Source organism: Phoca vitulina, unplaced genomic scaffold (assembly GCF_004348235.1).
Source record: "Phoca vitulina isolate PV1807 unplaced genomic scaffold, GSC_HSeal_1.0 scaffold21, whole genome shotgun sequence".
Classification (NCBI taxonomy): Eukaryota; Metazoa; Chordata; class Mammalia; order Carnivora; family Phocidae; genus Phoca; species Phoca vitulina.
The window spans coordinates 12,913,258-12,938,651 of NW_022589724.1; the positions used below are offsets into that span (position 1 = coordinate 12,913,258).

Below are 25,394 nucleotides of genomic sequence, written 5' to 3' on the forward strand. Positions count from 1 at the left end.
GCCACCCCATCCCGCCTGCCCCCCTCCACTCCAGCAACCCTCAGTTTGTTTCCTGAGATTAAGTCTCTCATGGTTTGTCTCCCTCTCTGGTTTCCTCTTGTTTCATTTTTCCCTCCCTTCCCCTATGATCCTCTGCTTGTTTCTCAAATTCCTCAGATCAATGAGATCATATGATACTTGTCTTTCTCTGATTGACTTATTTCGCTTAGCATAATACCCTCTAGTTCCATCCACATTGTTGCAAATGGCAAGAGTTCATTTTTTTTTTGATGGCTGCATAATACTCCATTGTATATATATACCACATCTTCTTTATCCATTCATCTGTCAATGGACATCTGGGCTCTTTCCATAGTTTGGCTATTGTGGACATTGCTGCTATAAACATTGGGGTGCAGGTGCCCCTTCGGATACTATATTCGTATCTTTGGGGTAAATAGTAGTGCAATTGTCTGGTCATAGGGTAGCTCTATTTTCAACTTTTTGAGGAACCTCCATACTGTTTTCCAGAGTGGCTGCACCAGCTTGCATTCCCACCAACAATGTAGGAGGATTCCCCTTTCTCCGCATCCTCACCAACATCTGTCATTTCCTGACTTGTTAATTTTAGCCATTCTGACTGGTGTGAGGTGCTATCTCGTTGAAGTTTTGATTTGTATCTCCCTGATGCCCAGTGATGTTGAGCACTTTTTCATGTGTCTGTTGTCCATTTGGATGTCTTCTTTGCAGAAATGTCTGTTCATGTCTTCTGCCCATTTCTTGATTGGATTATTTGTCCTTTGGGTGTTGAGTTTGATAAGTTCTTTGTAGATTTTGGATACTAGCCCTTTATCTGATATGTCATTTGCAGATATCTTCTCCCATTCTGTCTGTTGTCTTTTGGTTTTGTTGACTGTTGGCTGTGCAAAAGCTTTTTATCTTAATGAAGTCCCAATAGTTCATTTTGCCCTTGCTTCCCTTGCCTTTGGCGGTGTTTCTAGGAAAAAGTTGCTGCGGCTGAGGTCGAAGAGGTTGCTGCCTGCGTTCTCCTCAAGGATTTTGATGGATTCCTATCTCACATTTAGGTCTTTCATCCATTTTGAGGCTTTTTTGTGTGTGTGGTGTAAGGAAATGGTCCAGTTACATTCTTCTGCATGTGGCTGTCCAATTTTCCCAACTCCATTTGTTGAAGAGACTTTTTTCCACTGGACATTCTTTCCTGCTTTGTCAAAGATTAGTTGACCTGTCGCTCCCTTGTTGCACGGGGAGGACAGGCAGAGGGAGAGGGAGAAGCAGGCTCCCCACTGAGCAGGGAGCCTGATTCAGGGGCCCCAGGACCCTGGAATCATGACCTGAGCCAAAAGCAGATGCTTAACAACTGAGCCACCCAGGCACCCCAGATAAGCTGATTCTAAAATAATGTGTGGAAAAGCAAAGGTCCAAGCATAGCCAAGAAACTCTTGAGGAAGAACAAACTGAAAATACTTGCCTTACCAGTTATTAAGACTGATAAAGCTATTACACTTAAGACAGTGCAATCCATGTGGACCAATGGGACAGAAGAGAAAGCCTAGAAACAGCTCTATATTTATGGAGACTCATCTTGACAAAGCTAGAATTGAAGATCTGTAGGAAAGATGGGCTTTTCAGACTGGGACAGTTGGTTGTCCATATTGGAAAAAAATGTAATTGGATCCCTACCTCAGTTCATACATAAAAGTGAATTCTAGGTAAATTAAAGACTAAAATTTAAAAGATAAACCATAAAATTTTTGAAAGACAAATTAATACAGTTGTGGTTAGGGAAGGATTTTTTTTTTAACCCAAAAGCACTGGCTGTAAAAGAAAAGATTCATAAATTCTACATGAAAATAAAGAATTTCTGCTCATCAAAAGATATTATAGGGGTGCCTCTGTGGCTCAGTTGGTTAAGCGTCTGACTTTGGCTCAGGTCATGATCTCAGGATCATGAGATGGAGCCCCATGTTCGCACCCTGCTTATCGGGGTGTCTGCTTCTACCTCTCCCTCTGCCCCTCCCCCCACTCATGCTTTTTCTCTCTCTCAAATAAATATAATCTTAAAAAAAAAGATAGTATAAAGATAGTGAAAAGGCAAGCCACAAATGAGAAGATATTTTAAGTATATATGATTTATAGATACATGTAATGCATATATTTGAATATGTAAATATATACAAATATGTATTTACATAAGTGAATACTTTTTAAAAGCAATTATTTATTTGAGAGAGAGAAAGAGAGCACGAGCAGGGGGAGGGGCAGAGGGAGAAGCAGACTCCCCACTGAGCAGGGAGCCCAACATGGGGCTCAATCCCAGGACCCTGGAATCATGACCTGAGCTGAAGGCAGACGCATAACTGACTGAGCCACCCAGGCATCCCCATACATGAATACTTTTTTGGTGAAGTTTATTTTTAGTAATCTCTATACCCAGTGTGGGGCTTGAACTTATGACCCCAAGATTAAGAGTGTCATGCTGTTCTGACAGAGCCAGACAGGTGCCCAAGTATATGAATACTTACATAGTTTATATGTAGTATATAATTTACATTTACATATTTATAACATTTAATCTATACAATTTTAAATATATATGATTTATGAATCATTAAGAATATTAAGATGAACAAAACAATAGAAATTACACAGAAAAAGAACATGACTGTTAACATAGGAAAATATTTTTAGTAATTAGTAATTACTAGTAATTAGCCTTATTAGTAATCAGGGAAATCTAAGTCGAAACAACACTGAGATACCATTTCATATCTACCAAATTGGTACAAATTTTAAACGTCTAACGTTAAGTATTGGGGAAGCATGGAGCTATGGGAACTTTCATATATTGCTGCTAGTAGGACTGTTAACTGCTTTGGAAAGAGGTTTGGCATTATTTGGAAAAGTTGAACTTCAATGTGTGTTTCAGTTACCTGTTGCCGTTTAACAAATGACTCCAAAACGTAATGGTTTAAACAACAGTGATTTTTTTTATTTATCCACAGTTGTGGGTTAACTGGATTCTTCTGCTCTGTATACTCTAAGTTGAGTTCATTCATACGGTTGCATTTAGCTGAGTCCTTGGCTGGGGCTGAAACATCCTAGACAGCCTCTTACCCTCCAGGGCCTCTTTCACTTGACTGGTCATCATTTGGTAATCTGTCCCACTTTGTATCATGGCATCCGGCTCCCAAGAGAGAGACAGTGGAAGCTGCCAGCCATCTAACGTATGGGGTTGAAAATCTCAGAATATCACTTCCATCCCATTATATTGCTCAAAAAAAGTCATAAAGCTAACCCAGACTCAAGGGGAGGGGAAAAATACATTCTTCCTCTTGATGGAAGGAATGCCAAAGGATTTGTGGCCATGTTTGATCTACAACAGTACCCTATAATCCAGCAGTTTCACCAGCAGGTATATATGCCTTAGAGAAATTCTTGCACATGTGACTGGAAAAAGTGAATAAGAATATTTTTTTCAAAGATTTCATTTATTTGAGAGAGAGAGTGCGTGAGAGAGAGAGATATCATGAGCAGTGGGGAGGGGTAGAGGGAGAAGCAGACTCCCCACTGAACAGGGAGCCTGATGCAGGACTCGATCCCAGGATCCTGGGATCATGACCTGAGACAAAGGGAGACACTTAACTGACTGAGCCACCCAGAACAGGAATATTTTTAGCAACATTGCTCATAATAGAAAAAAAAGAGGGTTGCCTGGATGGCTCAGTGGCTTAAAGGTCTGCCTTCAGCTCAGGTCATGATTCCAGGGTCCTAGGATTGAGCCCCACGTTGGGCTCCCTGCTCAGCAGGGAGTCAGCTTCTCCCTCTCCCTGTGCCCCTCCCCCCTGCTCGTGTGCACTCTCTCTCTATCTCAAATAAATAAATAAAATCTTAAAAAAAAGAAAACTGGAAGCCATCACCCAAATGTATAAATAGTAGAATGAATAATTTATAGTATGTTCATATGTAGATATTATGTATTAATTAAAATAAATGTAGCTATCTGCACCAACATGGATAAATCTCCACACTATTTTGTGAAAAAAGCGAATCGTACAGTAACATACTGTATGAATCCATTATATAAAGTTCAAATTTAAGCAAAAATTAAACCGTATTTTTTTTTTTTAAAGTAATTTATATGCCCAACATGAGGCTTGAACTCCTGACCCCAAGATCAAGAGTTGCATGCTCTACTGGTTGAACCAGCCACACACCCCAGGCAAGCTTTTCCTATAAAGGACCAGATAGCAAATATTTTAGGCTTCATGGGCGAAAGGCAAAATTGGAGGTAGTATGTAGGCATGAGATGTATATATGACATTATATATAAGTATTTACATGTACCTGAGACATAGGTATAACAAGAGAGAAACCAATTTCCACAATATTTTTTATGAGTAAAGTTCAAAATAAGTACAATTTTTTGGCAGTACAATGAGAAGAATGAAATTCTTTTTGGGGGGGAAGAGAGAGGGTTTATTAGTTTCCTAGGGCTGCTATAACAAAGTACCACAAATTGAGTGGCTGCAAATAAATTAATTCTCTCACAGTTCCAGAGGCTAGATGTCTAAAATCAGGGCGTCACCTGGGCCATTCTCCCTCTGAAATTCTGGGTAGAATTCTTCCTTGCCTCTTCCACAGTGTGAGAAAGCTTCTGGTGACATCCAGCAATCCTTGGCATTCTTAGCTTGCATCACTCCAATCTCTGCCTTTGTCATCACATGGTATTCTTGTATATGGGTCTTCATGTAGTCTTCCCTCCTCATTTCCAATCATACTGGATTAAGGGCCCACCCGACTCCAATATGACCTCATCTAATGACATCTGCAACAATCCTGTTTCCAAATAAGGTCACATTCTGAGGTACTACAGGTTAGGACTTCAACATATCCTTTTGGTAGATGCAATTCAATACACAGCAGGGAGGTAATGTTTGGCTTCGTTGGGGTTCAAAATTAGTGTTCCCAGGGCACCTGGGTGGCTCAGTAGTTAAGCATCTGCCTTCAGCTCAGGTCATGATGCCAGGGTCCTGGGATTGAGCCCCGTGTCGGGCTCCCTGCTCAACGGGGAGCCTGCTTCTCCCTCTCCCTCTGCTGCCGCTCTGCCTACTTGTGTTCTCTCTCTGTCTCTCTGTTAAAAAAATAAATAAAATCTTAAAAAAAATTAATGTTTCCTATCCTCAAATTGATCATAAATATTAATCTGTAAACTATTCTTAGCTTTAGGACTATACACAAATAGATGGAGGGTCAGATTTGGCCCTTGGCTTAGGCATAAATGTGTTGGTATTAGGAATAGTAAAAAAATGGGAATGAGTAATCATATGTAAACTAGTTGTTACTTTGTGGGGTGGGAGAGAAAGGAGGATAAAATTAGAGGAATAGGCTGGTGGCTTCTGGAATGTTGGTAATATTGTTTCTCTTCACCTCTTCTCCACTCCCTTCTTTCCTACCAAAATAATTATTTCTTATTTCAAAACCCTTCCCCATGTTCACCTCTGACCTTTTCTGATGTGTAAATCCTATAGATCTTGGCAGAGACCTTATGTTCTTTTTTGTTAACAAGTCTGTTTATCTGGTTACTGTCCCCTTTTCTCTTTGCTGTTGTCACTTTCACTGTATTCTCTTTATCCTTCTCCTTCGACAAGCTTTTTTTTTTTTTTTTAAGTAGGCTCTACACCCAGCAGGCAGCCCAACATGGGGCTTGAGCTCACAACCCTGAGATTAAGACCTGAGCTGAGATCAGAAGTCAGATGCTTAACCAACTGAGCCACCCAGGCGCCCCACCACAATCAATTTTAAAACCTTTTCATCATCTTCAAAAGAGACCCCACACCTCTCAGCTATCAACTCTAACCCCTGCACCCCTAGGCAACCACTATCCTTGTGTCTCAATAAATTTGCCTATTCTGGACATTTCATATAAATGCAATCATACAATGTATGGTCCTTTGTGACTGGCTTCTTTCACTTCGCGTAATGTTTTCAAGGTTCATCCATGTAGCATGGATCAGTACTTCCTTTTTATTGTTGAATATATTTCACTGTATAGATATACTGCAATTTATTTATCCACTCATCAGTTGATAGACATTTACATTTTTCCCAATCTGGCTATTATGAGCAATGATGAGCATCTGTTATGCAATGATTTGCTTTTAGATAATTTCTTTTAAGTAGTATGTATTCATTGTAGAAAATTTGAAAAAGCCTGAAAAATATAAAGAATGTGATAAAATTTATTCATAATCGCATCACTCAAAATAAGCTTTGTTAACACTTTTTCTGTGGGGAAAAAAATACATGTGTGTATAGTTTATTAATTCCTCATTTCTTGTTAAGATTTACTTTTTATCTGGGGGCGCCTGGGTGGCTCAGTTGGTTAAGCAACTGCCTTCAGCTCAGGCCATGATCCCAGGGACCTGGGTTCGAGCCCCATGTCGGCCTTCCTGCTCGGCGGGGGAGCCTGCTTCTCCCCTGCACGCCATCCCCCACCGCCCCGCTCATAACTCTTTCTGTCACTCATTCTGTCTTTCAAATAAATGAATAAAATCTTTACCAAAAAAAAAGGTTTACTTTTTATCTGGCCAGATTTTATTTGCCAAATCCGAACAAGACTGGCCAACTGCAGTTGTAATAATTTATAAATCATTGTGCAATGGCAGTATCACAGAGCTGTTAGCTTTCAGGAGGGAGGGAGGGAGGAAGGTTTAGAGAAAGTTTTTTTTTTTTTTTTTTTTTTTTTTAAAGATTTTATTTATTTATTTGAGAGAATGAGATAGAGAGAGCATGAGACGGGGGAGGGTCAGAGGGAGAAGCAGACTCCCCGCTGAGCAGGGAGTCCGATGTGGGACTCGATCCCGGGACTCCAGGATCATGACCTTAGCCGAAGGCAGTTGCTTAACCAACTGAGCCACCCAGGCGCCCTAGAGAAAGTTTGTTTTTATGTTTTTAAAGATTTTATTTATTTGAGAGAGAGCATGAGCGGGGATGGGGTGCGGAGCAGAGGGAGAGGAAGAAGCAGGGAGCCCGTCTTGGGCTTGATCCCAGGACCTGAGACCACCACCCAAGCCGAAGGCAGATGCTCAACTGACTGAGCCACCCAGGTGCCCCGGTTTAGAGAAAGTTTTACTTATTTATTTTTAAAGATTTAATTTATTTGTTAGAGAGAGAGAGAGTGAGAGCACGAACAGGGGGGTGAGGGGCAGAGGGAGAAGCAGACTCCCCGCTGAGCAGGGAGCCCGATGTGGGGCTCCATCCCAGGACCCTGAGATCATGACCTGAGCCGAAGGCAGATACTTAACCGACTGAGCCACCCAGGCGTCCCTAGAGAAAATTTTAGAGGAGGAAACATATATATTGTGAAAATATGCAGAAGTTCCTGTTCCTAATAAGTAATTAAAACATTGAGGTTTCTTATAAGGTCATTATTTGTTCTGTTCTAGGAGGCTAGCAGGATGTACAGTTTTTATCACAGGTGCAAGCCGTGGCATCGGCAAAGCTATCGCATTGAAAGCAGCAAGGGATGGAGCAAACATTGTCATTGCTGCGAAGACCACGCATGTAAACCCCAAACTTCCAGGCACAATCTTTACTGCTGCTGAAGAGAGTGAGTGAATGGGATGATGCCATTTCATGAAATGTTTTAACCATGGTTTCAAAACACAGAGAATTTGCTGGAGAGTTTAATTCTAGCTATTTGAAAGCTACTCTAAAAATAATTTTATCTGGTTAAAGAGATATTTTGTCACCTTAGGGCAGTGATTTAGGAACTGTTTTTTTTCCCAGCACTTTTGTATGATATGAGAGACTCCCCTTAAAAATCATGTCTCTTGAGGGCAGTGGTTCTTGGATCTGTGCAGAGAATGGGGGAGTGGAAATGAGAGGTGGATGATGTGAACACTTTGAAAAAGTTCTCCATGTTATTTATTCTCTGTGCCATTTGAAACTCATTATCTTTATACTTCCAGTTCACAAATAATTATCAAGTGCTTCTATTCAAGGCATTGTGCTAGGCACAATATCAGGAAGGAGGGCTTAAAATTCAACTTCAGTGAATATTGTCAGTTTTGTTAGTCATGTTAATAGCATTGTGGTTATGTTAGGGGAACATATATGAGGTATTTATGAATGAGATCATGCCTGAAATTTGTTTTAAAATACACATCAGCCAAAAACAGGATTGGGGGTAGAAAAATTAAACAACTGGCAGAGCATTAACAATCATTGAAGATAGGTGATAGACTCATCGTAGTTTATTATACTATTCTTTATATTTTTGTCTATTTCTTGAATTTTTTCATAATGAAGATTTTTTAAATTAACTTCCTTTTTTTCTTTTTTTGCTTTTTAATAGAATTTTTTTAAATTACCTTTTTGTTGTTTTTTTTTTTTTAAAGATTTATTTATTTATTTTAGAGAGAGAGCACGCATGTGCACTCAAGAGTGGTGGTGGGGGGGGGAGAATCCTCAAGCAGACTCCCTGCTGAGTACCGAGCCCAAGCAGGGCTCAGTCCCATGACCCATGAGATCATGACCCCAGCTGAAACCAAGAGCTGGACACTCAACTGACTGACTGAGCCACCCAGGCGCTCCTCCCCCGCTCCCCCCCCACACTTTTTTTGTTTTTTAATAGATTTGGTCTCTCTACTTGGAAGCTGGATATGGGTTTGTCTGTCCTCCTGTAGGGTGGAGCCACTAGTAGTTATAAGAACATAGTTATTTATATTGATTTTCTGAAAATAGGGTACTTATTTCTTTTGATTCATATCAGAATGAAAAGTTTAGTATTTGAATGTCTCAGTGCTTTTTTGTTTGTTCATCCTTTGTAGTTGAAGCAGCTGGAGGAAAGGCCTTGCCGTGCACTGTTGATGTGAGAGATGAACAGCAGATCAGTAATGCAGTGGAGAAGGCAGTGGAGCGATTTGGAGGTAGTGCCTTAATTCTGAAATAATTATTGAATATTGTAACTATAATTTGAATTAAAATTTTTTTTTTAAATTTCCTGAGTGTCTGGAGTATAACCAGATATGAGTATTCACTTATGTAGAAATGCAGCTTAAAACCATCTGATGACTTTTTTATTGTTAAAAGTTATTTTGAATAATATAGCACATCTATAAAGTTAGGCCCTTGACAATAACGTATATCTAACTAGTTTCCCAGATCGCATCCTCTTGCCTCTCCTCAATTGATGTAGCCATCATTTGATGACTTTTGATATTTATTGGATTAAGTGTAGCTAACTTACTGGCATTCAGGATATTTCACATTCTGATCTCAACAGACTTTTTTTGGTTCCATCATTTTTCTATGCCCCTATATAAACACTTTATTCTTCCCCAAATAGTTTACTTCCAAATCCTTGCCTTGAAGTTTTTGCCTCTTAACTTTTTCTCTTCCCCATCCTGAGGCTTCTCCAGTGCCCACCTCTCCATCTCCAGTCCTACCTGAAATCCTCCCTTCTCTGTATCTTTTGAAATCCCACCTTTCTGTGGTTAAATCTCATCTCCTCATGAAGCCAATTTCCTCACCATGCCAACTAATCAGAAGTGTATTTTTCTTTCTCTGAATTCCAAAACATTCCTTTGATTCTTACCTTGTACTACTTTATTTTTTTTTAAAGATTTATTTTATTTTAGAGATAGAGCAGGGGAGAGCAGAGGGAGAGAATCTCAAGTAGACTCCCCACTGAGCGTGGAGCCTGACACCGAGTTCGATCTCACAACCCTGAGATCATGACCTGAGCCTAAATCAAGAGTGGGACACTTAGCCAAGTGAGCCCCTTGCGTGCCTCTATTGTACTACTTTAGATCTTAGTACTTTTTTTCCTCAATTAGTTCATAAACTCCTAGAAGGCAGGTGTTAGGGGTTGAGCTAAAGCTTTGATGGTATTATAGCAAGGCACCTGGCCGTGTCCAAATCCTGCCCAAACCGTTACCATGCTTCCCTGCTCCCCCCATAATATTCCAGAGACTGTATGTATGTACATGTGAAAGATATTGACCAATGGGAAGAAAGGTAATATTTTATTATTAGCATGGCTTATGCTTATAACCTTCAATGCCAAGCACTATGTTATAAAGGACTGGAGCACAGAGTTTAATTTTCAATTAAGAGGATATGTTTTCAGTACCTTTGAGGGGAAAAAAAATCTTCCAGTATATTTTGCTACCTTTTTTTAAGATTTATTTATTTGAGAGTGAGAGAGAAAGCTTGTGCTCGCGTGGACACAATGAGGAGGGACAGAGGAAGAGGGAGAGAGAAACTGAAGCAGACTCTGTGCTGAGTGCACAGCCCGACACAGGCTCAATCTCATAACCCCGAGATCAGACTGAGCCAAAACCAAGTCAGATGCTCAAAGGACTTCACCACCCAGGCCCTGCCCCTGCTTTATTTGAGAGAGGCATCTGAAACACTTTTATCTTCTTGATAAATTTACAGATTGGCAGTGGAGTTACCTCTATTTTGAAGTCTTTCCTAAGATTTCCTTTCCTCCTCCTTAGTAACCACTTTGATGTATTTCAGTTTTTTTGCTTTACTTTTACCCATCAGTTTCTGCTTTCCTGGCATCATAATGCACAATGAAGAGGGAACTCTGTTAAACTACTCAGCTGCCACTCTCTCATAATTATTAAGGATGCCACCTTTATAAGAGATGATTCATAAGCTGCTCCTTTTTTTTTTTTTTCCTTTCCCTCTGTACTCTTTTTCCACAAAGAGGCCAAGCTTTTATTTTTTGTTTGTTTGGTCTTAGTTCCATACTGTGGTTCCTACTGTTGTGGCCTTCTGTTTTGGAATTCTGTAGGCCTTTGAATTCTGCCTTTTGGGAAGACTTTACCTTTTCCTGATATTTCTCTCTGCTGGAGAATTGTCTTTAACAAAGTCCTAGCAGTTGATAATGCTTTCAAACCTGTACCCTCAGGGTTCTCTGCCACAGGGTGCTCCCTATCACCTTGCCTTCCCTCACCTTCAGAGTTTTCCAGGCCTTGAGTAAATTATGCTATTTCATAAACCACAGAATCATTCTTTCCTGCTAACTTTTTTTTTTCTGCAGCAGGTATATATATATGTATGTATACACACACACACACACACACACACCTGCTTGTGCATTATTTTTCACTATTATTCCCTGATCCATTTTAATTTGGCCCATCTGAGTTTGAAATTTTAACCTACCTCTTAATTGGAGCTATTTTTTTCTTTATCACTGGCAAGTCAAACATAATTTACCATGTCAGTATATCCTCGTTTCTCATCTACTTTCTTTGCTTTTGGGCCCAGATGTTTGCTCTGCTAACATACTCGTCACTTGTTATCACATAGTGAGAGAGATGAAGTCAATAAAGTCTGAATTTGCTTAAGTAATCTATTGATTGGATCAACCCTCACTAGCTTCATCTCTGAAGAGGGTGATTCTACACAGGGTGGTGTATATACCCATCAGCCCAGCATCTCACTCAGACCTTCATTCAATTCGCTTTGCTTCCACCTGGCTTCTTCTTTAGTGAGTATCATCTTTTTGGCCTCATAGGCCCTAGCAGAGTGCCTTATGTAGAATAGCCACTCGCTGATTATCTTTCAGTGATGTGGCTGAGCAGCTCATAGCTTTGTGGATTGACAAGTATGCCCTAGATTTAAAAATTCTTTTCACAGGTCTTTGCTACTTGTGAAGGCAACCATCATTATGTTCATCCTAGAAGGTTGGTAGTCACAGGATCTAGAACTTGTCTCAGATATATGGATGACTTACTTGAGTTGAGTTTTGTTATAATGAAGCTATAAAATGTAATATAGTTGAATCCAAAGTTATCCTAAGGACACATTTTAAGAAAACACTATTAACACAGAGTTTATACAAAAGAATATAGAAACTGAGGAATGAGGATGTGATCAAGATTTTATACTACTATATATGAAGAAAGGGTGCTTATGACTAAAATGTTTTAGTGAGTATAATAGCCTTATTTAAGCCATTATCCACATATTGTGAGAGAGGGGCATAGTAAAGAGGGTAACAAAAATGTCTATTGCAACAGTCTAAGCCAGCAATAGTAGAAGTTGTGATGATTCTATTTAACTGAATATTAAGTGCCCTTTAAAAAGAATTTTGAATCATGTAGAACCAGAGAAGTGTTTAAGATACTTTTGTATTTTACTATTTTCATTTAACATTACTTAACTAAACTTGTAACTACAACTTATAACTAAGCTTGTAAACAAGATATGTTACATATAGAGGGACTGGCCAGAATGTGCATAAATAATCATTATTCTAGATTAATTTTGTGTATGAATTACTAAAACAAACTTGATATACTTTGATGATTTGCCTAGAATTGAAAATTCACTCTAGGTCTTTTCTCTTTCCCCAGTTCCCAAGACCAGGAAGGACCTCTTTTATTAAAGTGAGGGTCTTAGGAGGGAGACTAGTGAGCTTGGAAGGAGGGCCTTGGAAAGATGCTAAAGAGAAGGGAAAACTTTAAGGAAGTTAACGTAAGGTTCTTGGAGACAAGGAGGGAAGACTGGGAGATAAGAGAACAAATAGGAATGAAGCTACAAACCACTGAGGACTAAGCCTCCTTGTAGTTTCACGTGGAGCTCTGGCAATTGGCTTTCTCCATTGTGCCAGTGAAAATCATTTGGGTGTTTTGACATAGCTATCGAGTCTTGCATTGGTATATTGTCAGTCATATTACCTAAAAGAAGTATTTGTGAACCAACTTAGGGTTCAACTATATACACTAAATGTTTTTATTTCTTTTTGTTATAAAGTTTAAATTACATTAATGGGAAGTTGATTATTTGAAAACAGGAATCGATATTTTGGTGAATAATGCCAGTGCTATTAGCTTGACCAACACATTGGAAACACCTACAAAGAGAATGGATTTGATGATGAATGTCAACACCAGAGGCACCTTTCTGACGTAAGTTACAGTGGTTGGGGAGAACCTTGCAATGTGTTCTCAGAGAACTAGTTGTAAACAGATTTGAACCAGATTAGCAATACAGTTTAAAACCTACTAAGTTGTGGGGCGCCTGGGTGGCTCAGTTGGTTAAGCGACTGCCTTCAGCTCAGGTCATGATCCTGGAGTCCCAGGATCAAGCCCCGCATCGGGCTCCCTGCTCAGCAGGGAGTCTGCTTCTCCTTCTGACCCTCCCCCCCTCATGCTCTCTCTCTCTCTATCTCATTCTCTCTCTCAAATAAATAAATAAAATCTTTAAAAAAAAAAAAAACCTACTAAGTTGTTATAAAGGCCTAAAAGTGCTCCAAGTCAATAAATAGTATTTTAAATAGTTTTATTCAGAGCTCCTTTTCTCTGTAAATCTAATAAAGTCTAAAGTATAGCTCCAGCATTTTCAGACATTTGTATGAATAAATATATACATGCATGCCAATTCTTCTGATTATTCAAATCAGCAATAGTGTTTCCTTTCTCTGGAAAACACTGGCTATAGTTATGTAAATCATAGGAAGCTCATTATGAATCACATTTTTTTCCCCATTTTTATTAAGTTTTTAATTTTAATTCCAGTATAGTTAACATAAGTGTTATATTAGTTTCAGGTGTCTATGAATCACTTTTTTTTTTTTTTTAAAGATTTTATTTATTTATTTGACAGAGAGAGACACAGCGAGAGAGGGAACACAAGCAGGGGGAGCAGGAGAGGGAGAAGCAGGCCTCCCGCCGAGCAGGGAGCCCAACGCAGGGTCCTGGGATCATGACCCGAGCCGAAGGCAGACGCCTAACAACTGAGCCACCCAGGCGCCCCTATGAATCACGTTTTAATGTAACAAAAGGTTAATGCTATCTTGGGGAATATCAGGGGGAATACAGAATACAGAATGAAACCAAATGTAGTTGTGATCTGTTCTGGATCAGTCAGACAATCCACTCTTGTTTGTCCATTTTTTATCTGTTTATTTACCCTCAGTTTCTGTCACTTTTTCATGTGGAGGTAAGGAAAGCTAGCATAGAACTTGTTTGTCGCCTCACATTCATCTTATATGTATCTGCCGTACGGTTATACATAAAATTGGTTAAGACCAATTAGGACCTTGGGCTTTGGAGTTAGACTCCTTTGAGTATGTGCTATCTCATGACTTTGTGCAAGTAACTTAACTTCTTGCAGATTCTCTTTCCTTATTTGTAAAATGAGGATGTGAAGTATGTCGTAGGATTGGTCGTGAGAGTTAAATGTAAAATTTGTTGTTAATCTGGAACTTTTCTCTTAGAGATACATTTTGTTGGGTCTACAAAACTGGGCCCTGGCAGTGTAAAACAATGTTTTTATTAGCTCCTTTATTAGCTCAGAATTTTATTAGTTACCCAAATGAAAAAGATCAGATTTACACAAAAATCCAGATTTCTGGCTTTTCTTGAAATTGGAAAATCTGGTCACAGCATACCCATATGGCAACAGTTAGCTGCTGTAGCTGAGTGGCAGAGTGTTAACTGCCTCATTAGAGACATTAGCTGTGGCCTTTTGTTACATTACAGTGTGATTCATAGACACCTGAAACTGAGGACAGGCTAAAAGGTTGCCATTTTTATCTTGTTGTGTGCTTGCCCTGCTATTTTTCTTAAAGAGGGAAGTAAAATATTTCTCATACCCATGTGTCTGTCTGAAGTGGGAAAATGAGACATACGCCAAGAGAGCCATATGTTCAAGTAAAATGAGTGAGAGCCTACTTCTTTATAGATGTGGGGCATATTTCTATAAATTCAGTATGTAAAGTACATCTCAATTGAATGGAAACCACAGTGAGTCAAACCATGGTAAGAACTATGGCAAACATACAGAAAAGACTGTGGTGAAAAACTTACATAGAAAAAGGACTAACACTTCAATAGGATTTGTGTTTATTTTCAAATAAAACAAGCAGTGCTGCTCTGTGTTGCAGTCATGTGTTACATGAAGAAATTATCTGGGCCTCAAAATCTTTTACAGATGGTAACTTGTGAAAGAATTTTGATTAAATATAAACACTCATTTAAACAAGCATTTAAAAATATAAACCTAAGCAGGAATACTGTTGCTCAGCATGTTGAATTAAGGCTTAGAAGGACACGATTTGTGAAAAGTTAAATCATTTGTGGCAGTTTCAATTGTAGGTGATGAAGCCAAGGATATAAATATTCTACTTACCAAGTTTTATTTACTTAAGGTGTCAGGAGAATTCTGATGTGATTAAAAAAACTTTTAGGCTGGTACCCATGACATGAACATGGAAGTGACTTGTTAAGTGTTGAGAAACATCTTAGGAAGTTTAATATAGATTTGTCAAAATTGTAATAACCGTAACTGTGGACAGTGCTGTTGCAATGGTCAGTGTTAACTTTAAGCTGTAATGAATGGTCAGTGTTAGCTTTAAACTTATTAAACTAATGTAGAAATGTTTCACAGAGTTGCAGAAAATAATTTTGTTCATCGTATTGTTCATTAGGAGTTGCTCTTGCTAAAAAGTTAAAGATGCACTGTGTTATGAACTTTAAGAACTAAACACACTTCTATGGTTTAAACCACAGTTATGTGCTTTACAAATGTGGACTACAAACATGATAGTCTGCTCTGTGACAAGATTATGTGGCTATGGTGTATTGTTGAAGAGATTTTGTTTGTTTTTTAAGATTTTATTTATTTATTTGAGAGAGTGAGTGTGTGTGTGTGTGTGTGAGAGAGAGAGAGAGAGAGAGAATGAATAGGGGCAGAGGGAGAGGGAGAAGCAGACTCCCCACTGAGCAGGGAGCCCAATGCGGGGCTCGATCCCTGAACCCCGAGATCATGACCTGAGCCGAAGGCAGACGCTTAACCGACTAAGCCACCCAGGGGCCCCGAGATTTTGGTTTTAATTGGAAAGAAATCAACTGTTTTTTGCCACCCATGAGAGAGTTCCCAGCTCAATTCCCATACAAAGACTGGATCAAAGACTTGACTTTATTAGTCGACATTATGACTAACATAAACACAAATGTCTGACTCTCATTGCTCATTCCTTGTGAAATTATGTCTTTGGAAAACCCATTTGGCAAGAACAACCTGGCCCCTTTCGTATACCATGATCATTTTCCAAAAATGAAACTGATGGCTTAAACTACGTTCCTGCAATTATAGATTTGAAGGTTCAGTTCAAAACAAAGCAAAAACCTGATTTCAAACTGAGAAAATGAACTAACCTTGTTCAGGTACCTGTCTCAATGAATACTACTTGTGTAGTTGGAGAACTACAGATGGAACGTATGAGCCATAGGGCACTAATGTACTAAAAACTAAATATGAGTACATTGGAATAGCAGATCTACAAATACCTCAGGAAGAGATACACTAAAATAAAAACCCTTTTTTAAAGCAAAGATTCTATTCATTTTTGAAAGTTCCTACATTTAGGGACAGGTATTATTTTATTTTACTTTAGTTTATTTTATTTATTTACTTTTTTAAAGTAGGCTCCATGCCCAACGTGGGGCTTGGACTCATGACCCTGAGATCAAGAGTCACATGCTCTACTGACTGAGCCAGCTAGGTGCCCCTGGAACAGCTATTTATTTTTTTATTTTTTGGGGGGGGACAGCTATTTTTAAAATAATACTAAATATTTTTCCCAGTTAAAGCCATATTGCAATGCCAAATGAAAGACCCGATATTGACCTTTGGACCAAAGAAAAGGTGTCAGGTTTTTGGCCCTCTGTGGAAGTTATAAGTTATAAAAGAGAAAATTGATAATGAAACATTTCCATTTTAATTTTAATTTTGTTTTGTATTTGGTGACGCTCATTTATTCATGGAAGGAAAGTATAGATTGTTTCCTCAGGCAAGTCTGAGAAATATCGTCAGGGAGAGAGTGGAGACAAGGCCCAAAGAACTGACCTGTTTGGAGGTTTCAGCAAGGATCTAGAGCTGTTTCCTGATCCCTGGCACCCAGGGCCCCATGGCCTGTGACTTGTATCACAGGTTTACAGAAACAGGGTTGGAAGGCAGAGATGAGGTAGAAGGCAAATCCTTAATTTTTATTTTTATTTTATTTTATTTTAAATTTTTATTTATTTATTTGAGAGGGAGAATGAGATAGAGAGAAAGAGCATGAGAGGGGGCAGGGTCAGAGGGAGAAGCAGACTCCCTGCTGAGCAGGGAGCCCGATGCAGGATTCGATCCCGGGACTCCAGGATCATGACCTGAGCCGAAGGCAGTCGCTTAACCAACTGAGCCACCCAGGCGCCCCCTTAATTTGTATTTTTAATAAAAGTTTTAAATATGTAATCTCCAGTGTAATGCTTATAGAAATTCAGTAGTAAAGTTTAATTGCATTTCTGAACAGTTAATTTTTCTTTCCTATACACAGCTCACTTTATTCATTTGCTCAAATGCCTATGGGGCATTTGAGCTTGTAACCCTAATTAAATAACATAATTCATGTAAGAGTAATAAGGGCAGTGCCTAGCACACAGTAAGTTTTCAGTAAGCTTAACTATTTTATTAAGCTGGAAGTATTAGTATTTAAGTGTGGTGCTAATAGTCTTTAACATAGAAGATTGAGCATGTTGCTGTTAAAAATGCAGCTGATTTGGGATTAGTAAAGCTGAGGGCCAGGCAGGCAAAGTGCAGGTGGAAAGGTTTTATCTAATAGATCAAAGGAGAAGCTCATGTTTATAATGTAAATGAAATAAGCTCTTTCCTTGGATGTAAAATGTAGTCATGGTCTTATTGCCTGGAATAGATTTGGTTTTTCCTGTTCAGATTTTGAGGTGCAGCTTCATTGTTTTAATGAATATCAGCTGTAATATTGTTTGCCCCTCCCCAACTCACCCCCATGAAAGTGAAGCACTTTTGGAAAGGAAAAACGATATGTATAAAACCCTTTAGTAATATTGATTATATTTGGTTTCTAGACCTGAAAAGACGTTGCAGATGGTAATAAGAATGTTGTACATTAGTTAATAAAAAAAACTGACAAGAATTAACTAGTTCAAAGTCCTAGAAATTATTGAATGTAAAATAAAACTAAAAGCTATACAGCTTTAAGCTATGTGTATGTTATAGCTTAATAACACAGTGTAGCTTAGTCATTAATAAATTAAAAATATTGAACCTGAGTTTTTAAAAAAATAAATTGCCTACCTTTTTGGACAGTTTTTAAAAAAACATATAAAAACTAAATATTCCTCTCAAAGGCATACTGCATTGCATATTGGTGCAAATTAAATTTGGGAATGTATTGGGAGTTGTGTTATTAAATTACAGTTCCAGCATAGTAGGAATACCACACCTACTAAGATGAAATAAATCAGCATACATAATACTAATAATAGTGGTTGTTTATTTCATGTTTGACATATGCACTGTTCAAAGTGTTGCATATTTATCATCTCATTTTAATCCCTGGGGCAGTCCTAGATGGTAGCAGGTATTACCAATACTTACAAATGAGAAAACTGAGAATATATTTTGCCTAAGATCACACAATGAAGGGGAAGAAAAAGGATTTGAACCCCGGTCTGTCTGGCTTGAGCACCATGTTCTTTACCGTAGTGTAGTGCTGCCTGGCAAGGACATTAACTTGCTGAAAATTATGCGTGTGTGTGTGTGTGTGTGTGTGTGTGTGTGTATGTATGTTGGGTGGGAAGAATTGAAAGGATGTAGTTGAGGATAGCTTCAGTTGGATTTAAGGCTAATGTGCCAAGGATTTGATATTTTCATCAAGCAGATCATTTTGTCAGGCTGTTAAGCAAAGTTTAAAAAATGAAAATTAATTGCTTTTCCTACCTTCATTTTAAAAAAGTAAACACAAACAAAAGTAGCCTACATATTTCTAACCAAGTTTAGTTGCTTTGTAGAAGTACTTTAAAATATAATTTTAGGGACACCTGGGTGGCTCACTGGGTTAAGCGTCCAACTCTTGATTTTGGCTCAGGTCATGATCTCACGATTGTAAGATCGAGCCGTGTATCAGGCTCTGTGCTCAGCAGAGAGTCTGCTTGAGATTCTCTTTCTCCCTCTGCCCCTCTGCTCTCGTGCACGTTCTCTCTCTGCCCCTCTGCTCTCGTGCACGTTCTCTCTCTCTCAAATAAATAAAATCTTTAAAAATAAAAAAATAAAATAATAATTTTGAGAAGTGGGGAAGTTATTAGAATGCTATTAACTTGATGTGTTTTCTTTTGCTTTCAGATCTAAAGCATGTATTCCTTATTTGAAAAAGAGTAAAATTGCTCATATCCTCAATCTCAGCCCACCCCTGAACCTAAATCCATTGTGGTTCAAACAGCACTGTGGTAGGTGGTAGGTTGAGGGAATGGTTTGTTTGGTTAATTTGTTTTGTATTAAATCAGTGTTTCTATGATGTAATCACAATTTTTACATAACATTCAACATTAAATTTTCTATGTAGAATCAATAGCACTTTGGAAACTAGATTCTTAAACTTTTATCTGTAATTTAAAACATTGAGGTATAATTTATATTCAGTAAAATGCACAGATCTTAATGGTTCAGTTTGAAGAGTTTTGACAAATGTATACATGTGTATAACCAATAGCCAAATCGAGATATGGATTTCCATCATTCCAGAAAGCTCCCTCAAGTCTCAATGGGTGTGTTTTATTGTATATAACTTAGTCTTCAATAAAGTTGGTTAGAAACTATGAAGTACTTTTCCTTTCACAGCGAACTAAGATTTGAGGTGAGTATGCATTAAATTACAAGATTTATGTAGAGGTACGTCCTTTAAAATAGTTACATCAGGTACTTACTCCTCCTTTGTACATAATTCACTAAAATTTGGACAGGTAATTAGAATAGAAAGCCACAGGGCAAAACTGAAAGAAGTTCTGTTTTAATTGACTAGGTTAGCAAATCTCCAACTTTTTATTCTTGTTTTACTAGCAGTATAGCCATAAAAAGTGGTTATTTATACTCACAACGTTGTTTCTTAATTAAGCACTATTCTTTGTGGTTTCTTTCAGCTTATACCATTGCTAAGTATGGTATGTCTATGTGTGTGCTTGGAATGGCAGAAGAATTTAAGGGTGAAATTGCAGTCAATGCATTATGGCCTAAAACAGGTATGTATTTAAAAAAAAAAAAATCCAATTATTGGATTCTCATTTATTGTCCTTGACACTTTTGAGATACATCTTGGGTAGGTAGGTTGAGGTGGGAAACAAGTTAAACTTTTTTTTTTTTATAAGAGAGAGGGCGAGCATGCGCATGAGAGCCAGCCTGCACGAGCGAGCATTGGGCAGGGGTGGTTGGGGGGCAGAGGGAGAGGGAGCAGGAGAGAGAGAGACTTGGGGCTTGATCTCATGACCCTGAGATCGTGACCTGAGCCAAAATCAAGAATCAGACATTCAACCGACTGTAACACCCAGGCACCCCTAAACTCTCTTTTTAAAACTTAGAAGTTGGGGAAGGGTGAAATATGGAAGTAATTGAATTCTGAAGGGCTTATATGAGCATGGGAAGATTGGGGAAGGAAAAGTATTCTAATAGTCTCATCTTGGGGCAGCCACAATACTAGATGGTATGTTTTTTAAAAATTATATTTTCTGTTTGGGGCTAGGGTATAGAAGTGCTTCTGGATATTAAAATTATAGACAACTACCTACCTTTTTTATTTAAATTAAATTTTTTATTTTAATTCCAGTATAGTTAACATTCATTGCTGTATTAATTTCAGGTGTGCAATACAGTGACTAAACAATTCTCTACGTTACTCAGTGCTCATCCAGATAAGTGTACACTTAATCCCCTTCACCGATTTCACCCATCCCTCCACCCACCTCCCCTTTAGTAACTGTCAGTTTGTTCTCTGTACTCAAGAGTCTGTTTCTTGGGCGCCTGGGTGGCTCAGTCGGTTAAGCCTCTGCCTTTGGCTTGGATCATGATCTCAGGGTCCTGGGATCGAGCTCAGCAGGGAGCCTGCTTCTCCCTCTCCCTCTGCCCCTCCCCCTGCTTGTGCTCTCTCCCTCTCACTCTGTCAAATAAGAGTCTGTTTCTTGGTTTGTCTCTTTTTTTTTTATTCTTTTGCTCATTTGTTTTGTTTCTTAAATTCCACATATGAGTGAGATCATATGGTATTTGTCTTTCTTTGACTGACTTATTTTGCTAAGCATTATACTCTCTAGCTCTTTCCATGTGTCTCAAATACTTTCTCCACAGTTGGTTTATTCAAATCAGGATATAAACAAGTTTCACACATTATATTTGTGTGATATGTTTTTCATGTATAGTAGTTAACACTTTTAATTTTTTTTTCCTTGCCACTGATTTCTTGAAAAACGAGGTCTTTTTTTTTTTAAAGGTTTTATTTATTTGACAGAGAGAGACACAGCAAGAGAGGGAACACAAGGAGGGGGAGTGGGAGAGGGAGAAGCAGGCTTCCCGCCGAGCAGGGAGCCGGATGTGGGGCTCAATCCCAGGACCCTGGAATCATGACCTGAGCCGAAGGCAGACACTTAACGACTGAGCCACCCAGGCGCTCTGATAAACCAGGTCATTTATAGAGTTTCCAACATTCTGGATTTTCCTGATTTCTCCCCGTTGTGTCTTTTAACATGTTTCTTTATTGTCTAAGGACCTTTCTATTGTTTATTCCTATTCTTCTTTCTGGAATTATTTTGTTCATTTGTTGGTCGACAAATATCTATTGGACAGTTATTATGTGGAGACATCATGCAGGGCACTGTGATACTTCGTTAGCCTTTACACCTAATGGATGACGAGGTTGGTAAGAGTTGGCCATGAAAACACATTTAATCCAGCATTTTTGCAAAGTATTATAGCTCTAGGGGTACTCTTGAACTGAAATGCCACATACAAGAATGTGAAACTAACCCAGAGTTCTAGTTTAGGGACATTTGAGGGATTTCTTTTTATCTTTGTTCCCATCTGCTGTCTACTGGGTGAAGGGATTTTATCTGCTCCAAGCAGAAGTGAAAGAGCCAATGACTTATGGTATTGATGCGGGGGAAATGGGAGGCTATGGGTGAGAATGTATGGAGCACAGGGGCATGTTGCTAATGGAACTTTTAGGAGAATTTAGCTGTTGCAACCACCTCTGTAGTCACCACCTTTCTTTTCTTCTAAGGGCTCAAAGGATCAATTTTTTTTTTTTTTAAGATTTTATTTATTTATTTGACAGAGACAGACAACAGCGAGAGAGGGAACACAAGGAGGGGGAGTGGGAGAGGAAGAAGCAGGCTTCCCGAGGAGCAGGGAGCCCGATGTGGGGCTCGATCCCAGGATCCTGGGATCATGACCTGAGCCGAAGGCAGACACTTAACGACTGAGCCACCCAAGCGCCCCTCAAAGAATCAATTTTTAAAAATTCCTTTCTTCTGCTATTTGACCAAGATTCCTTTCTTCCATGGCCCACTGTGGGATCGGAACCATGTTTTATTGCTTCTTCATTTTTCCTTATGTTTCTGTAGCAGACACAGTTCTTCTAAGATTTTCTGGAGCATGATATTCTTTGCAGTGGGGCAAAAGATCAAAGTGAGAAAGTGCTTCTGTAGTGTTTTTCAAACTGAATGTCAAGACTCATTGGTGAGTCATGAAATCAGTTTTGTGGATTGTGAAATTGAGTTAGAAGGTAGCAGCCAGAATTTTGTTGTTTTATTTCTAATGGAGTGAGATAGAAAATAGTAGGGAGTATTGCAGATTGTCAATATTGGTTTCACATATAAATGAATACAAATGTAGTTGTGAGTGTGTGTATATGTAGGTATTATGTATTCTTAGTCATTCGGTAAAAAATGTTACTGATTATGGATCACAGTTAAAAACTTTAAAAGCTCACACTTGACTGTACCTTTCTTCTTCAACTTCCTTTCCTTCTCTCATCCGTTCTCAGCCTCCTCCTCCTCCCACTTCAATCATTGCTGTTGTTGGTAGATAGAGTCAGGAAGTTAGTTTGAAAGGCAGGTCTCCCAGAAAACGAAGTCCTAACATAGTATTTTCCCTTTTTTATACCTCTATTATGTCACTTGTCATTTTCTATTCATTCATCTTCCAAACATTTTTATATGCCAGGCAGCGTTCTCTGTACTATTTATTTATTATGCATCCACAGATAATTTATTAAGTGTCTATCTGTGTACAAGGGATTAAGGGGTACTAAGATGAATGGGATGCAGATCTTACCCTTAGAGTTTACTCTTCAGGGTGGTTACCATCATCTGCATTTTGTCCTTCCCTTCTCACCTCCACTCCCCTAACCTTTAGGTCTTTGGGATCCTGGGGTAACAAAGTTAGAAAAAGCCTAGAATGACTCTAAGAATTAAAGATTTTATTCATAAAATAGATAATTATTTGACACCTTTTATGTGCCAAGTTCAGCTCTAGTAGCTTAATATACATCAGAGAACAAAACAGACACGAAGCTCTGTCCTTTTGGAACTTACAGTTTCATTGGGAGAGATACAGTAGACAGTTAACATAATGAATAGTAAAGTATCTAGAAGGTGATAATGCTATAGAAAAAAATAGAACAAAGTAAGGGGGATTGGGAGTCTCAGGGACTGGAAGGGTAGATTGCAATTTTATTTTATTTTTTAAGATTTATTTGGGAGAGAGAACACATGAGCAAGCAATGGGGAGGAGCAGAGGGAGAGGGAGAGAGAGAATTTTTTTTTTTTAAGATTTATTTATTTATTTGACACAGAGAGAGGGAGGGGCCAGGCAGAGGGAGAAGGAGAAGCAGGCTCCCCGCTGAGCAGAGAGCCTGATGTGGGGCTCGATCCCAGAACCCTGGGATCATGACCTAACCTGAAGGCAGACGCTTAATGGACTGAGCCACCCAGGAACCCTGGAGAGAGAGACTCTTAAGCAGACTCCCTACTGAGCGTGGAACCCAACACGGGGCTTGATCTCATGACCCTGAGATCATGACCTGAGCTGAGATCAAGAGTCTATGCTTAACCAACTGAGCCACCCAGTCACCCCTAGATTGCAGTTTTAAAAAGAGTAGAAAGAAAGGTTTGGCCTTTTTGAGAAGGTGACATTTGAGCATGGACTTGAAGGGGGTGCTGGAGTTAGCCTTGGTGATATGTTAGCTACAGGGTATGTGAGGGAAGCATTGAAGGCAGAGGAAATAGCCAGGGGAAAGGTCCTAAGAGGTGAGCATGCATGGCATGATGAAAGAGCAGGGAGAAGGCCAGCGTGGCTGGAGTGAGGGGAGAATAGCAGAAAATGAGATGATGCCCATAAAGAAATGGGGAGCAGATGTTGTAGGTCCTTGCCAAGACTTGGGTTTTTATTCTTAGTGAAATGGGGAGCTTTTGCAGGGTTTTGTTTTGATTTTGTTTTAACTATTTTATTTATTTAGAGTGTGTGTACACATACGCAGAAGCGGGTAGGGGCAGAGAGAGAGGGAAGAGAGACTCTCAAGATTCCACACCCAGCACGGAGCCCGATGTGAGGCTGGATCTCATAACCCTGAGATCAGTATCTGAGCCAAAATCAAGAATTAGATGCTTCACCGACTGAGTCACCCAGGCACCCCTTTGGCAGGGTTTTGAGCAGAGGAGGGATGTGATGATACTTGAATTTTTTAAAGGATCTGTCTGGATGCTCTTTCTTTTTTTGAAGTTTTTTTTTTTTTTTTTAATATTTTATTTATTTGACAGAGAGAGAGAGAGAACAAGTAGGCAGAGAGGCAGGCAGAGGGAGAGGGCGAAGCAGGCTCCGCGCTGAGCAGGGAGCCCGATGCGGGGCTCCATCCTGGGACCCTGGGATCACGACCTGAGCCGAAGGCAGCCGCTTAACCGACTGAACCACCCAGGCACCCAGGATGCTCTTAAGAGTAGATTCTTAGGTGGGTGGGTGCCTGGTTGGCTCAGTTGGTAGAGCACCCGACTCTTAATTTAATCCCAGGTGCCATGAGTTCAAGCCCCACCTTGGGTTTGGAGCCTACTTAAAAAAAAAAAAAGAATAGAGTTGTTGTTTTTTTTTCTCCCAACAAACCCTTGTGTCGAGGGCTGACTTTCAGTAGATCGCAGCGAGGGAGCTGCTCTGCTGTGTTCGAAACCCCGACCCAGAAGCAGGTTGTCTACGAATGGTTCAGCACCAGGTTCCCCACGAACGTGCATTGCGTGACAGGCGAGGGGGCGGCCCCCTTCCGGTCGTGCCTGTTTCCCAGGAGGAGGGGCTTTCCACAGCTGACCCTGGTCCCCATGTGCAAGGCTGCGACCTGCCTGCAGGAAAAGAATAAGTTCTTGAGGGTCAAAGGGAGAAATAGGAAACAGAGAGACCAGGTTGGAGACTATTACAGTTACCTAGACAGTATGTCTTAGTAGCTGTGACCAGAGTGATAGCAGTAAAAGCAGTGTAGAGTGGTCAGATTCTGCTGTATTTTGAAGGTGCAACCAATAAACAGGAAAAGCTGCAGATGGGGC

At 39.4% G+C, this 25,394-nt stretch overlaps 1 protein-coding gene across 1 annotated transcript in view; it reads left to right on the forward strand.

The window, feature by feature from the left end:
• The window catches only part of HSDL2 (hydroxysteroid dehydrogenase like 2), a 55,248-nt gene that overhangs the window by 5,367 nt on the left and 24,487 nt on the right, over nt 1-25,394 (forward strand). The window contains exons 2-6 of the mRNA XM_032418493.1: nt 7,446-7,609; nt 8,832-8,930; nt 12,818-12,932; nt 19,171-19,274; nt 19,965-20,063. Of these exons, the coding sequence (XP_032274384.1) occupies nt 7,446-7,609; nt 8,832-8,930; nt 12,818-12,932; nt 19,171-19,274; nt 19,965-20,063 (581 nt within the window). The remainder of the gene's footprint in view (nt 1-7,445; nt 7,610-8,831; nt 8,931-12,817; nt 12,933-19,170; nt 19,275-19,964; nt 20,064-25,394) is intronic.